General features: G+C 48.2%; 1 protein-coding gene across 4 annotated transcripts in view; it reads left to right on the top strand.

Annotated features, from left to right (window-relative positions):
• MOCOS (molybdenum cofactor sulfurase) overlaps positions 1 to 15,376 on the top strand; it is a 60,406-nt gene that overhangs the window by 5,617 nt on the left and 39,413 nt on the right. For 3 of the 4 annotated variants that reach the window (XR_006602094.1, XM_045065519.1, XM_004752345.3), the window contains exons 2-6: positions 2,651 to 2,740; positions 5,911 to 5,977; positions 7,524 to 8,165; positions 11,139 to 11,215; positions 13,483 to 13,682. Coding sequence is in view for 3 of the 4 variants with exons in the window: in XM_045065519.1 (XP_044921454.1) it covers positions 2,651 to 2,740; positions 5,911 to 5,977; positions 7,524 to 8,165; positions 11,139 to 11,215; positions 13,483 to 13,682 (1,076 nt within the window). In the remaining variant the exon portion in view is untranslated. Of the gene's footprint in view, positions 1 to 2,180; positions 2,538 to 2,650; positions 2,741 to 5,910; positions 5,978 to 7,523; positions 8,166 to 11,138; positions 11,216 to 13,482; positions 13,683 to 15,376 lie in introns of those variants that run through there. The other variant, XM_045065520.1, reaches the window with a different exon arrangement.

Consider the following 15,376-nt stretch of genomic DNA (forward strand, 5'->3'; position numbering starts at 1 on the left):
ATTAGGCAGTGGTTTCTTATGACACTAAAATTATAAGCAGTAATAACAACAGGAATAGACAAATTGGACTTCATCAAAATTAATAACTTTTAGGGGCACTTGGCTGGTTCAGTCATTAAGCATCTGCCTTCAACTCAGGTCATCATCTCAAGGTCCTGGGATCGAGACCTCCATCAGGCTCCCTGCTCAGTGGGAAGCCTGCTTCTCCCTCTCCCACTCCCCTTACTTGTGTTCTCTCTCTAGCTGTGCTTCTCTCTGTCAAATAAATAAATAAAATCTTTCTTAAAAAACTAAAAACTTTTATGCTTCAATGGACACCACCAAGAAAGATAACTGGCTAAATGGGAGAAGACAGATGTCTTCACAAAAACTTGCATGTAAATAGTCATGGCAGCATCACTAAGAATAGACAAAAAATGGGAACAACCCACATGTTTATCATTGGGTGAATGAATAAGTAAAATATGGTGCCTCCTACTATTCAGTCATAAAAAGGAATGACATGAAAATGTCACAGTATTACACTAAGTGAAAGAAGTCAGACACTAAAAGAACTCATAGTATATGATTCCATTTATATGAAATGCCCAGAATCAGCAAATCTGTATAGATAGAAAGTAGATTGATTAGTTATTGCCAAGGGCTGGGGTTGGATGGATTGGGAAGTGACTGGTAATGGGTATGGGTTCTCTTTTTGGGATGAATGGAAATGTTGTAAAATTAGATAGTGGTGGGGCGCCTGGGTGGCTCAGTGGGTTAAGCCACTGCCTTCGGCTCAGGTCATGATCTCAGGGTCCTGGGATCGAGTCCCGAGTCGGGCTCTCTGCTCAGCAGGGAGCCTGCTTCCCTCTCTCTCTCTCTCTCTGCCTGCCTCTCCATCTACTTGTGATTTCTCTCTGTCAAATAAATAAATAAAATAAAAAGAAATTAGATAGTGGTGATGGTCACACAATTTTGTGAATCTGCTAAAAGTACCACTAAAGGGGTGAATTTTATGATATGGGAATTATATCTCAATAAAGCTATTATAAAGAACCAAAAAAAAAAAAAAATCCATTCTGCAGGGGCGCCTGGGTGGCTCAGTGGGTTGGGCCTTTGCCTTCGGCTCGGGTCATGATCTCGGGGTCCTGGGATTGAGCCCGCATCGGGCTCTCTGCTTGGCGGGGAGCCTGCTTCCCCCCTCTCTCTGCCTGCTTCTCTGCCTGCTTGTGATCCTCTCTCTCTGTCAAATAAATAAATAAAATATTTAAAAAAATCCATTCTGCAAACAACAACAACGAAAAACATTTAAGTGAATGAAAGAAGGAATGAATCTATTTACATTGTATGTTCTGGAAAGTATATCTCAGAGTTTGCTCTATGTCAGTACTTATAAAGTACTAGATGGAGGTGTAAGAATTCTTTGTTTTAAACACATGTTCAAGGATATTTATGTCATTTCCAATCTCCTGCTATTGCAGACAATGCTGTTGCACTAAATGTCCTCATGTGCAGACCATTTCACAAACCACGGGTATTTATAAGATGAATTCCCGGAAGAGGGATGAGGTCAAAGAGGGTTTGCATTTTATTTATTTAATTTATTAAAAAAATTTTTAAAGATTTATTTGTTTGACAGAGGGAGAGATCACAAGTAGGCAGAGAGGCAGGCAGAGAGAGGGCGGGGGAAGCAGGCTCCCTGCTGAGGACCCTGAGATCATGACCTGAGCTAAAGGCAGGGGCCTAACCCACTGAGCCATCCAGGTGTCCTGTATTTTATTTTATTTTTTAAAGATTTATTTATTTATTTGAGATAGATAGAGCGAGAGAGAACATGGGGAAGGAGCAGTGGGAGAGGGAGAGAGAATCTTAAGCAGACTCCCTGCTGAGTTTGGAGCCCCATGAGGGGCTCCATCCCAGGACCCTGAGCTCATGACCTGAGCCGAAACCAAGAGTCAGACGCTTAACCAACTGTCCCACCCAGTTGCCCCGTGGGTTTGCCTTTTAAACCATGACTGATATGGCTAGATTGCTGTCCCTGAAGTTGTATCAGTGTAGCCTCCTACTGGCCATGAACCAGAGGGCCTGTTTTCCAGCACCTTGCCCACATGGTGAATTATCCAACTTTCTGGTTTCCACCGTCTGATGGGAAAACCTCGGTATCTCACGCTCATCTAAATTTGCTTGTCTCTGTTATGAGAGAGGCTAGAAAGATCATTTATGATCCTAGAATTGTCCGAAGCTCTCAGAGCTATTCTAGGGTTGAAGGATGTAGAGTTCACTGTGGGAAAGCAGGATCAGGGCTTGGCTGCCAGGGAAGCGGCAAGGAAATTCCAGGGAGGAAGTGAGTCATAATGTGAAATTGCTTTGCCGTCATGAATCACAAATGTCTATTGGGCTCCTCCTCTGTGTGGGATGTTGTTCCAGGGTCACTAAAGAGCTGGCTAATCAGGAACGCTTGCTCCGGGCTCTAAAGGTCATTCGATAGGGAAAGTGCAACCTTCCATTGCTCATGCCTCCACTCGGATTAAGGAGCTCCTGTCAAGATGCTGGGAGAAGTCAGTAGCCTGGGGGGTCCCTCCTGCTCAAGCTCACATGGTCCGGGATCTAGGTGAAATGAGTGGAACACGTCTGAAAAATAACCACAGCTTTATTCTGTGTTTTCTTTCAGGAACTGTCTACCTTGACCATGCGGGAGCCACACTGTTCCCCCAGAGTCAGCTCACCAGCTTCACGAATGATCTCATGGAAAATGTTTATGGTAAAGAACAACACACCAAAACTGATTTTCACGCTGAAAGGGAGCCAACTGCATACAGCTGATACATCCCAGCTTACTAAATGTTGGATTAATCCAAAAGAACTGTGCGCAGCACGCAGAGTTGAATGGGTCCCTTGGGAGTGGGGGGTCAGCGAGCCCTGGGTCTGTCCCTCTAACACATGCACTGCCAGGATAGGAAGAGTTAGCTCAGGGACACACAGTTTACTTCCAGAAGGAGGGGTCAGTGTCAGAAGGGCACAAAGGTAGGAAGGTGCTGTGTTTATGGCAGAATGACCCTGTGGGACAGGACAGTACAGAATGTAGAGTGGCGGGAAGGACATGCACTATTTTAAAAAAAAGTTTATATATGTATTTGAGAGAGAGAGAGCACATAAATAGTGGGGAGGGGCAGAGGGCGAGGGAAAGAGAGAGCCTCAAGCATACTGAGTGCAGAGCCCGATGTAGGGGTGGATCTCAGGACCCTGAGAGATAGGACCTAAGCCAAACCAAGAGTTGGGGCTTAACTGACTGCCCCACCCAGGTGCCCCTATTCTTTCACTCCATAAGTGTGTGTTGGGCCACTGTGCTGTGCGGGGCACGGTGCTATCTCAGACACCAAGGAAGCACAGTCCCTGCCTTTGTGGGCTGTGACCTAGTCAATGCACGATCCTAATCAAGTGAGCTCCCAGTAAATGTGAATGGCCACCTGTGTGAAGGGCTGTGGACCAAGGGCCTGCGATCCCATGGAGGGTGTGTGGCTGCAGCGTTGGCAGTGTGAAGGTCAGAAAAAGCTGCCTTCGAAGTCGGGGGAGTCCTGGAGGATGAGCAAGGAGTTACACGGGAAGGAGGAGCAGCGGGGCGGGTTCCAGGCAGAGGTAATTGCACGAACCCTAGCGGTTCCAGGTATTAGCCCCGCCCCTGAGCACAGAGGAGGGGCGGGGAGTGGAGGAGGTCTGAGAGGAGAGCTAGGGAAGGGCTCCGAAGGAGCTCCGTGGAGTTTGATGTTCCTTCTAGAAAGTGTGGACAGTGCGGGCGAGGGAGCCTGGCAAGGGAGCCTGAACTAAAGGCAGCAGAAGCAGATGCAGCAGCGGGGAGCGCAGCGAGTGCTCTGGTGTCCCGAACGCGCACTCACTTCAGCCACCGCTCCGGACCTTTGAGCTTCACCCTCCCCCTCCATCTCGGCACCTCCCCAATCCCCGCCTTCCCGCAAACGAGGGTACAGGTGCAGCTAGCACACAAGCTAACCTACAGGTTTTGTCCTCACTCCTGTTTTAGAGGTGAGGAAAGTGGGTCCCGGATAGGGTAGGTGGCTAACCTGCGGCCACGCAGTCAGGACATGCCTGAGGCACGGGGCTCCAGAGCACCAGACCCCCTCAGTTCAGGACCATCCTCTCGTGCCTCACTAAGATCCTGGGCAACCAGCAGATCTTTAAATCTGGGGAATAGTTTCTAGGAGAGATGCCAGTGAGGGACCCTACGGCAATCTTGATCCATGATTTGCGAAGAGATCCACAAGTCTTGAACCTTTCCAAGAGCCGTAACTGTGGGATTGGTGCGGAGAGGGGACAGCGTCTAGACTGTAGGTTGTGCTGACGGCGTGGAGCTAAAAACCAGCGCTTTGAGAGGCAGTGAGGGTAAGTACTGACTCTGGTTACCAGTTACTAGTACACTGGTTACTACTGCATGTGGAAGAGGATCATTGATAGCTTTGGTGGCCAGAGATCTAGTACACCAGATGGCATGGTATGAGAAAAGAAACAAACCCTAAAACAAAGAAGGTCAAGACTACGATATGGCATGCCTCTGGTCCTGCTCCCAAGAAAGGCTTGTGCCCAATGCATGCACATCTCGCCCCTCTGAGGTCTGTGTCCTTGTCTGGGGGCCGTGTTCTGAGGGAGGTGGTGATACTTCAGGACACACTCATGTGGAATCTGAGGAGAGGAGGAAAACTGGAAATTGATAAGTGAACTTAGAAGAGGACTTAGCCTTGAGAATGGGCTAAGGGGAGATGTGATGGCCCCCTTCACATACTTGGGGCCACACAAGTAACACAATTAGATGTGTTTCTGCAGAACAGCAGGGGTGTGAACCCAGGACAGCAGATGGGGATTTCAATTAAGTGGAGTTCATGGCTCTGTCTCATGCTTGGGGGAGAGGTCAGCCTTCCGAGTTTATTCTCCTTGATTCCTTGGAATGATCAGAACCACCTCTCAAAGAGCCTGCAGAAACGGTTTACATTGGCCTGGTTGCCTGTGAACTGACTTCCAACTCCAGTGTTCTTCCTGGGTCCCATCTCGATCTCGGGGATTGGTTTATTTATTTAAACAGTTGTTTAGGGCACCTGGGTGGCTTAGTCATTAAGCATCTGCCTTTGGCTCGGGTCATGATCCCATGGTCTTGGGATCAAGCCCTGCATCGGGCTCCCTGCTCTGCGAGAAGCCTGCTTCTCCTTCTCCTAGTCCCCCTGCTCATGTTCCCTCTTTCGCTGTGTTTCTCTCTGTCAAATAAATAAATAAAATCTTTAAAAAAATTTAAAATTGTTTGAGAATGGAGTTATATTTCATGCATCATAAAATTCATCTATTTCAAATGTACGATTTAATGATTTAGGCAACTTTACCAAAGGTGCCACTATCACAATAAATCATTTAGAACATTTTCATTCCCCCAATAAGATCTCTGATTCCTGTTTATAGTTCAGCCCTGTTGCCCCCTCAGTCTCAGGCAACCACTAATTCACAACTTTCTGAACCTCTTTCTATACCTTTGCTGGACATTGCCTATATAAATGGACTCATACACTACGTGACCCTTCAGGATGTTTTTGTGGCTGACTCACGGCATAGCCCGTAGATTGTGACTTTCTGTTATGAATACTTTCCCATTGTGTGGTTATACCCCATCTTGTCTCTCTGTCCATCAGCTGAAGGGTATTCATGTTGTTCCCAGAATTTGGCTTTACCAATAAGTCTGCCTGTGAACATTTCTGAGCATGAATCTTTGTGTGGACATGTGTTTTCATTTCCCTAAAGTATAGAGATGTGGTATTGCTGGGTCACAGAGTAGTTGTAGGGTCACCTTTTTGAGAAACCGAAGGAGAGGGTTTGGGAGGAATAGGAGGGGAGAAACAGAGGTAGTGACTTGATGGCTTTGTCTCTGTAACCTGCCAGGTAATCCTCACAGCCAGAATATCAGCAGCAGGCTCACCCACGACACCGTGGAGCATGTGCGCTACAGGTGAGTGGCCAGCAGTTCCAGGATGGGGAGGACTTCTTTCCTACCCCCCACCACAACCCACACAGGTTCCGCGTTGGTCTAAGGAAGATCACTTTCAGCTAAATGGTCACGTGCAGAGTGAGGACCGTTAGGGGCAGAGGACAGGAAGGTCAGAGGACAGGAAGGTCAGAGTGAGTAGGTAGGGAGCAGGGCAGCCCCGAAGCACAGGCAGGCAGCCTTGAGCTGTTCTCGGGTGTTGTATGTGGCTCCGGGCTGAGGCCAGAGTGCCTGGGGGCCAGAGGGACCACAAGGGATCCAGTTTCCTAAGCCTCATTTTCATTTTCATTTTTATTTTTTTAAAGATTTTTATTTATTTATTTGACAGACAGAGATCACAAGCAGGCAGAGAGGTGGGCAGAGAGAGAGAGAGAGAGGAGGAAGCAGGCTCCCTGCTGAGCAGAGAGCCCCATGCAGGGCTCAATCCGGGGACCCTGGGATCATGACCCAAGCAGAAGGCAGAGGCTTTAACCCACTGAGCCACCCAGGCGCCCTCTAAGCCTCATTTTCAGAGAGAGGAAAAAAGGTTTCCTTTGGGCTTTCTTTTCATGTGTCATTAGGCATTATTCATCAACAACCCACCCCCGCAAACTTTTTACTAGTATGTGCAGCTTGAAATAGCTCTTTGTATTTTTCCACATGTAATAGTTTTTAGTAAGTAGTTTCCAAGTGGTGCCTAAAGTTACTTGAATTGCTATAATTTCAAGTGTTTCCAATTGGCAAGGGAGGCTGGGCTGCCAATATTAAAGGCACCGTGAAGCCAGTTGGTGAAAGAGCCGGAGAGTAGACTGAGGAAAGAGTGTTTTCTTTTTCTTTTGTGTTTTAAAGATTTTACTTATTTATTTGACAGAGAAAGAGATCACAAGCAGGCGGAGAGGAAGGCAGAGAAAGAGAGAGAGGAGGAAACAGGCTCCCTGCTGAGCAGAGAGCCTGATGTGGGACTTGATCCCAGGACCCTGAGACCATGACCTGAGCCGAAGGCAGAAGCTTAACCCACTGAGCCATCCAGGCGCCCTCAAAGAGTGTTTTCTAGGATTAAGTTTTGTGGATTTTTATTTTTTTTTTTTTCCCTAGAGATTTATTTATTTGAGAAAGAGAGAGCACCGTGGGGAGGGGAAGAGGGAGAGAGAGAATTCCAAGCAGATTCCCTGCTAAGCGCAGAGCCCAGATGCTGGGCCCACTGTGGGCTGGATCTCAGGATCCTGAGATCATGACCTGAGCTGAAACCAAGAGTGCGATGGAGTGACTGCGCCACCCAGGCACCCCGCGGACTTTTATCTTCTCTGGGAGGGTGGGGACGTGGGAGGTGGAGCTGCTTTTGCCAGTTGGAACCTGTTTGTCATCTCCTCTTGCAGCTGGCTCTGCCCCGGCCTCACTTTGCCATCGTGGCAAAGCCGACCTGGGTTTTTCCCTAAAAATGAAGGCAGGTTCTATGTGATAGTGATACAACTGCTCTGACCATGTGACACTGTGAGACCCTGCAGCTGGCATGACACTCTGCTTCTTCCAGGATTCTGGCGCACTTCCACACCTCCCCAGAGGACTACAGCGTCATTTTCACAGCAGGGAGCACAGCTGCTCTTAAACTTGTGGCAGAGGCCTTCCCGTGGGTGTCCCCCGGCCCAGAGAGCAGCGGGAGCCGGTTCTGTTACCTCACGGACAGCCACACCTCCGTGGTGGGCATGAGGAAGGTCACCATGGCCATGAACGTCACCTCTGTCCCCGTCAGGCCAGAGGACATGTGGTCGGCAGAGACTCGGGGCATGGATGCCAGTGTCCCCGACAGCCAACTTCCACATCTTTTTTGTTACCCCGCGCAGAGTAATTTTTCTGGAACCAGATACCCCCTGTCCTGGATAGGAGAGGTCAAGTCTGGGCGGAGGTGCCCGGTGACCGTGCCCGGGAAGTGGTTCGTGCTGCTCGATGCGGCCTCCTACGTGAGCACCTCCCCTTTGGACCTGTCGGTTCACCAGGCCGACTTTGTCCCCCTGTCCTTCTATAAGATCTTTGGATTCCCCACCGGCCTGGGTGCTCTGCTGGTGAATAATCGTGTGGCTCCTCTGCTGAGGAAAACCTACTTTGGAGGGGGCACAGCCGCTGCGTACCTCGCAGGGGAAGACTTCTACATCCCACGGCGCTCGGTGGCTGAAAGGTAACCTCACCTTGGGAGTGGCTGGTAGGAGCTCAGCAAGGCGAGGGGCAGGCCTGTGTCGCCTATAGGATTGTGCAAGGGACCAGACTGGGTGACTGGGGTCAGAGATTGGGGTGTGGATGGGGATTAGAGGGATGGAAGCTGGTGGCAGGGCTCAGATCTGGGGGGGCGGAGGTTGGCTGGAGTGTGTCCCAGGCCCCCATTTGTGGGCTTCTCCACAGCTATGAGAGGACAAGGACTTCGAGGGGGAAGGTGATTGGCTCTCAGGAGAGGAAAGGTGGTGTGGGGAGCCATGGTCCGGGTGTTGATGGCTGGGACTCATCAGGTTGAAGGCGTAAGAGGGTGAAAATGACAGCTGACCCAGGGTTCTACTGGGGCCAACAGTGGGGAATACTATGGGATAGGGACAGGGAGCTAGTTCCCCTGCAGGTGCCTCAGAAGGTGGGAGCCCTGGATGGGAGGGTGTGTCAGATCCCCCACAGACCCAGGGGCAGACTCAGGCCTCTGCAGGTAGGGCCGTGTCCCCTGCAGTAGAGTCACTGGTCAAGTGTGTAGGCTCCAGAACTGGCTTGCTGGCGGGGGATTCCTGGCTTTACCACACGCCAGCTGTGGGGACATGGACATGTGACTTGATCCCTGCACCTCATGTTTTTCTTTCTTTTCAAGAAACAATCTTTTTTTTTTTTAAATGATTTTATTTATTTATTAGAGAGAGAGAGAGAGAGTTAGAGAGCACAAGTAGGGGAATGGCAGAGGGAGAGGGAGAAGCAGACTTCTTGCTGAGCAGGGATCTGCACGTGGGGCTCCATCCCAGGACTCTGAGATCATGACCTGAGCCGAAGGCAGACGCTTAACTGGCTGAGCCACCCAGGTGCCTGTGGTGTCTCTTTTACTTAGGACTCCTCTGTAGTTGAGGGATTCTGAAACAGGAACACTAATGTAAAACATTTTGTATCCAAGTGTGAGAATATAACAAGTAATATAACCAAGTGAGAAGAGAATGATAGGCACACATCATATAAATTAAAGGCAGATCACAATGACAACTCAAACTTTATCAAGCCAATAGGAGCATCTGAAGGCCAGGAGAAGTGGGGCAGCTCGGATTGGGCCCTGTGTGGGTGGGCTGGGCAGGATCAGACCTCTTTCCTTCGATTGGGTGGATTGCTTCTCAGCAGGTGCTGCCCCAAGATGCCCACAAAGCTGAAAATATTTACTTACCGCTAGAAGCCTCATTTTTTTCTTGTGAATTTAGGACTAGAACTCAAGAGATTTAATACTCAAAACCCAAATGCTTTTTGAGTATGTACCCAGACCATGCTCTGAATCGTTTTATAACCCAAGGAGATACAACCTTTGATGGAAACAGCAAACTTCCTTTCCTCCAAGAGTCTATTAATTATTGATTAATAAATGATTATTTATTATCAATCAGTAACCTAAGTCATTATAGGATAATAATGTTTAATTTACTGAAGATTATTTAGTGATTAATCAATTAGTAATTGATTCATTATCAATTAATTCATTCCTTTAAAGATTTTATGTATTTATTTGACAGAGAGAGATCACAAATAGAGAGGCAGGCAGAGAGAGAGGAAAGGAAGCAGTCTCTGCGTTGAGCAGAGAGCCCGATGCGGGGCTCGATCTCAGGACCCTGGGATCATGACCTGAGCCAAAGGCAGAGGCTTTAACCCACTGAGCCACCCAGGCACCCCCCAACTAATTCATTATTAATTCACAATTGATTCATTATTAATTGTCAGTTCATATACTTGATTCATAATTATTAATTACTAATATATTGGTTTTAAAAAGAAATTAACATTTCAGTTGTGTCAGTAACAATATATTTTTTTAAAGATTTTATTTATTTATTTGACAGACAGAGAGCAGAGGAGGAAGCAGTCTCCCTGCTAAGCAGAGAGCCCAATTCGGGGCTTGATTCCAGGACCCTAGGATCAAGACCTGAGCCGAAGGCAGAGGCTTTAATGTACTGAGCCACCCAGGCACCCCTGGTTACTCAGTAACAATATTTTGAGCAAATCTCATCTCTAGAATATTAAAATACGAAGCACAGTATTTCCACTGAAAACTTTGACTTGCTTTGATAACTCATAGCCAGGCTCATAGAGGCTATGGTTTCCCACCATCTTTATGCCCGTGCTCTCTGAAACCTCCTGTCTCCAAGCTTCCCCCTTCTGTGGCAGCCTGAGGACTGACTCTGCTTGTCAGATCCTGGGTCCCATCCTGTCCCTGCTCTCTGCTCCGAGCCGTTCAGACACATGGTATCTCCCCAAGTTAGACATCTTCTGACTTTATCTCCTACCACTCTCCACCTTGCCAGCCAATTCCCAGCTCCTGCACACCTGCTCCCGACTACTCTGATGTTCTTACCATGCAGGAAGTGTGCCTGCCTCTGCCTGCTTGGTGTCTTTACTGCAACCTCTCCCTGGGACGCCATTTTCCTCTGAAGCTGCGAGCTCAGCTGTTTCAAAAATGATACTTGGGTTCCATAGCATTTCGAATGATACTGTTTCCAGGATGATATGTGGTTCCATAGAGTTTGGGAACATTGACATGTAGTACTTGGATCACGCTTAACTGATGCCCTGTCAGTGGTGTTCTCCTGGGTCAAGGGCAGCATTTCAAGAGTCCGAAGCACTTGAGGTTTTGTCCAAGCGTTCATGGGGGCAGGATAACATTTCTCAAGGTGGTGACTGTCTTTTTAGCTCCTTTTATTACCAAGGCCATTCTCTCCCAAGAAAGCTGCCAAGAGAGTTGGCCCCATGGGTCTCAGTGTGCAAAGCCCTCTGTCCTGACGGGGAGAGTGAGCAGTGGTTTATAAGGCAACAAAGAGAAGGTATTCAGAGATTATGGCTAAGCCTAAAATCAGAACCTTGTTACACACCGCAAAATGCTCATGGAGATGTTGGTCACAGCTTGACCTTGTTTCCCTCAACACTGTTATAGGTTTGAAGATGGCACCATCTCGTTCCTTGACGTGATAGCACTAAAACATGGATTTGATGCCCTCGAGCGCCTCACAGGTCAGTGGAGCCTTTCATTTGCTCCTGAAATGGGAGAGAAAAGAGAGGGTCTGTGCGAGTGTCTGGCCCTTGGCAGCTGAATAGTTGAAGCTCATTCTCAAGAACTTCGGAATGACTTCTGAGGCTAGAGCAAGAGACCGAGCTGCCTTTTTTTTTTTTTTTCCTTTTTGCCAGTTAAAAGAACATTTTAACAAGTAAGAGATATTATAAATCAGGAGATGTGTACTTTGACAGCCGCAGAGAGGCCATCCTTGGTCCCTCGACTGGGAATGGTTACAGGTCCTGAGACCTTAATCAGCTGATCCCTTGCTGGGCCATCCCTCTTGTCCCATGGGGTTGCTATATAAAGAGCCCACTTTGCCCACGAGGAGCTCATACTCCGAGAGGTTAAATGCCTTCCCCAGGGTCAGGGAACTTGTGATTGAGAGAATAGGGATTTCAACCTAGGCCATAACAATGTCTAACCCGGGGCATCTGAATGGCTCAGTTGGTTAAGCATCTGCCATCAGCTCAGGCCATGATCTCAGGGTCCTGGGATCCAGCCCCACACAGGGCTCTCTGCTCAGTGGGGAGCCTATTTCTCCCTTTGCCTGCTGCTCCGCCTGCTTATGCGTGTGCTCTGTCTCTCTATCAAATAAATAAATAAATCTTAAAAAAAATTTGCCTAACCCTGAGCCCCAACCACTGTCTCTGCTGTGATGCATGTCTTCTTTCCTGACAAGTGTTTGGGGAGTGTGGGCAGGTGGGGGACATTCACTGTATGCTGACAAGCACACGGAGACCATGTCCCATCGTGTGGAGCTTGACACAAGGGCATACAGGACTAGGAGAGCCTCTGACTCAAGTGCCAGGCATCCACCATCCTGTTGTGCTCCTGGACACTCCTCCAGAGGCTGAGCTTCTAGAACTGGGTGGTACTGCTTGAACCCATCCATATGGAAGTGGAGTTGTGGTGAACCAGGGATGTGGCTCAATGATTAGGTAATCACAATAATGAGAGCCTTCAGGTTCTCAACCTGAGCCCAATACTGGGGGCAGACAGAATTCACGGGAGGGACAGGGGTAGCCTTGATGGTAAGGCAGGAAGGTGACTGGACATTATCCAGGACAGAGAGGAGATAATGATGACAAGCTTTGAGCAATGAGCCCTTTTCCAAGGAAAGATATTAACAGAGACCACAGGACAAGCTACAGTTCTGATGGGGGCAGGGGCAATAAAGCAAACTCTAATTATTCCTACTTGTTTGCTTCTTTGGAAAAAAATGTGATGAAATGCCTGTAACATAAAATGCATTGTTTTAGCCAATTTAAGTGTACATTTCAGTGGCATTAAATACATTTACATTGTTAAGCAGCCATCCAGCCCTGACACCGTCTCTAGAACTTCTGCAACATCACAAACTGAACTGTACCATTGGACAGTAACTCCCCTATTCCCCTTCCCCCAGTCCCGGGGAATCTCGATTTTTTTCTCTGTCTCTGAATTTCCTATTCTAGGCACTTATATAAGACGCAGTGTTTGTCCTTTTGTGTCCGGCTTATTTTACATATTTTCAAGCTTCATCCATGTTGTAACACGTATCCTTAATTGATTTGGATGGTGTTAAAATGATTTAAATATTAAAAGAAACAGCAAAAAGAAATGATCCTTTTAAAGATAAAATTGTGACCTGACTGGCACAGTTGGTGGAGCGTGTGACTCTGGATCTCAAGGTTATGACTTCGAGCCCCACATTGGGTATAGAGATTACTTAAAAATAAAATTTAAAAAATTAAAAAAAAGAATAAAAATAAAACTGTACATTTTTGCCATCTGTAACCCAAGGGTCTAAATTAAAAAAAGAAAAAAGAAGGATGACAAGAATTCTCGTGGAAGTTTCCACAGAACAGCAACAGTCAGGTGTTGGGCAGGCCCCAGATCTACACATTAATCAATATGTCCAGTCCCACACACTGGGACGATTTACAATCGTTAATCTGAGCTCCAGCTTGGTAGTTAGAATGACCTTGTTTTTCTTAAAAATGAGTGAGTGAGGGGCGCCTGGGTGGCTCAGTCAGTTAAGCATCTGTCTTTGGCTCAGGTCATGATCCTGGGGTGACAGGATCGAGTCCTGCATGGGGCTCCACACTCAGCAGGGAGTCTGCTTCTCCCTCTCCCTCTGCTTGTGCGCCCTCTCTCTTTCAAATAAAGAATTAATAAAAAAATTAATAAAATGAGTGAATTACATGTGAAGTTCATGTTTCTAATGTTTCTCAATCATTTTTAGGTGGGATGGAGAATATAAAGCAGCACACCTTCACCCTGGCTCAGTACACTTACACGGCCCTGTCTGCTCTCCGGTACCCCAGTGGAGCCCCCGTGGTGCGGATTTACAGCGACTCTGAATTCAGCAGCCCGGAGGTGCAGGGTCCAGTCATCAATTTTAATGTGCTCGACCCCAGTGGGAACATCATCGGTTATTCCCAGGTGAGTCTCCTCGTCACCTCCTACCATCGTTCACAGCAGGAGCGCCGTCCTCTGGCGCTCTGCCGCCTTCTGGAGCCCTGCAGGTGCAGTGAGGGTCCCTGGGTGCTTGTGGCAGCTGTGTGAAGGGCAGCCCGGCCGTGGGTGGAGGGGTTACGGCACTTCCTTAGAGGCTTTGTATGCTTGTTTCCACACCATTCTAACAGGCATGGCTGTTTAGTTTACCAACCCTCCTTTTTTAGCCAGAAATTGTCAGCTTCAAGTGCGAGGAGAGAGGGGCAGAGTCTTTGATTGCAGTGGAGGGGGACAGCCGACAGCTTGCCAGCGACGGAAGATGCCCTGAAAGAGTGTAGGCAGAAGAGCAGTGTAGACAGAATGGTACTTGTGAGGCCATTTCATGTCCACTCAGCACGGTGGCCCCAGTGACACTTCAGACCGGATCACGGCATCACGCAAAACGGGGGCCTGTTTCCATCATGTATTTGCATGTGTCTCGGGATTCAGAAGTCCTTCTTCACAACAAGTAGAAACGACGTCCTCACAAAAGCCCTATTTGTGCCGCAGTTCCTGCATATTATGAGTTCAAAGGATTTAGTAGTTTGGTTATAAAGTAGTTTGTGCAAATGTACTCTCTGTATTTATTTCCCCATGAAAACAGGACAAATAGTGGAGGTTGGGAAGTTCTTGGGTCCTTGCCATAGCTGGGTAGGTTGGTCAGTGCTCAGTCCATTAAATGTCCAGAGTCACATCAAGCACTCACATATGGTGGTAGATGGTCCCCAGGTGGGGTGTCACAGCCTGGCAGGGCTGGGGAGCCCGAGGCCCTTCCCAGAGCATGGGTTCCTGAGAAGCTCTGTGAGGAGCAGGTTCAGTGGTCAGCTAAGTTTGGAAGAAGGTGTTCATCTTGGGTAGGTTTACTGCACAGACCCCCACTCAGTAAGACCCCCACTGGCAGCCCCATGCAATTCATAAATGCTTTTGGAGGATGGTGGGAAACGCATCTGGAGGAAATGTTTTGCTTTCTAAAATACATTATTCTGGGTGACTGGCAACCCAAGTCTCATTCTTGCATCTTGAGGAAGCTTGTGCTTGCTGCACGGTGTGAAGGAGGACAGACAGGTGACCATGAACGATGCCGGGGCAGGCAGAGCAGGGAGGGAATGTTGCATTTGGCCAGAGAAGCCTCAAAGAGGAGAAAAGCCCTGGGTTGGGCGCAGGGGGAGACAGTTGTGTAGGTGTCCCACTGATTTCACCAGGACTCCTATTCCCTGAGGTGGACCCGGGACGAGTTTCTCCCTCTGGGGGTTTGTAGAGGCAGCGTGTCCCACGAGTGACCAGCGGATTCTATGGCGGAGGCTTGGCCAACTGTGCTGCTGGCTCCGGAAGGTTCAGCCTGGTTTCCGCAGGCTCCTTCTCCGTGTGGGAATCCCACAGGGATTTGGTGGCTTTCAGAAAGGTCAGATGGTTTCATGGCTGGGTTGGGCTCTCTTTTCAGGAGATTTCAAAAGAATCTGTGATTCTTTTCAGAGAATTCAGCTTTCCGTAAAGAAGCTTTGGGGTTCTTGTTTTTGATACCCAGGCCTCCTAATTCCATTCTCCTTTGTGTGGAAGTGACTCTACTCAGTGGTTAAGAATGTGGGTTCTGATTCTGACTGCCTTTGGTTGGCTCTGTGAGATCCGATGTAGAATGCCTGAGC

This window comes from Mustela putorius, unplaced genomic scaffold (genome assembly GCF_011764305.1).
Source record: "Mustela putorius furo isolate JIRA1106 unplaced genomic scaffold, ASM1176430v1.1 tig00003858_pilon_pilon_pilon, whole genome shotgun sequence".
NCBI lineage: Eukaryota > Metazoa > Chordata > Mammalia > Carnivora > Mustelidae > Mustela > Mustela putorius.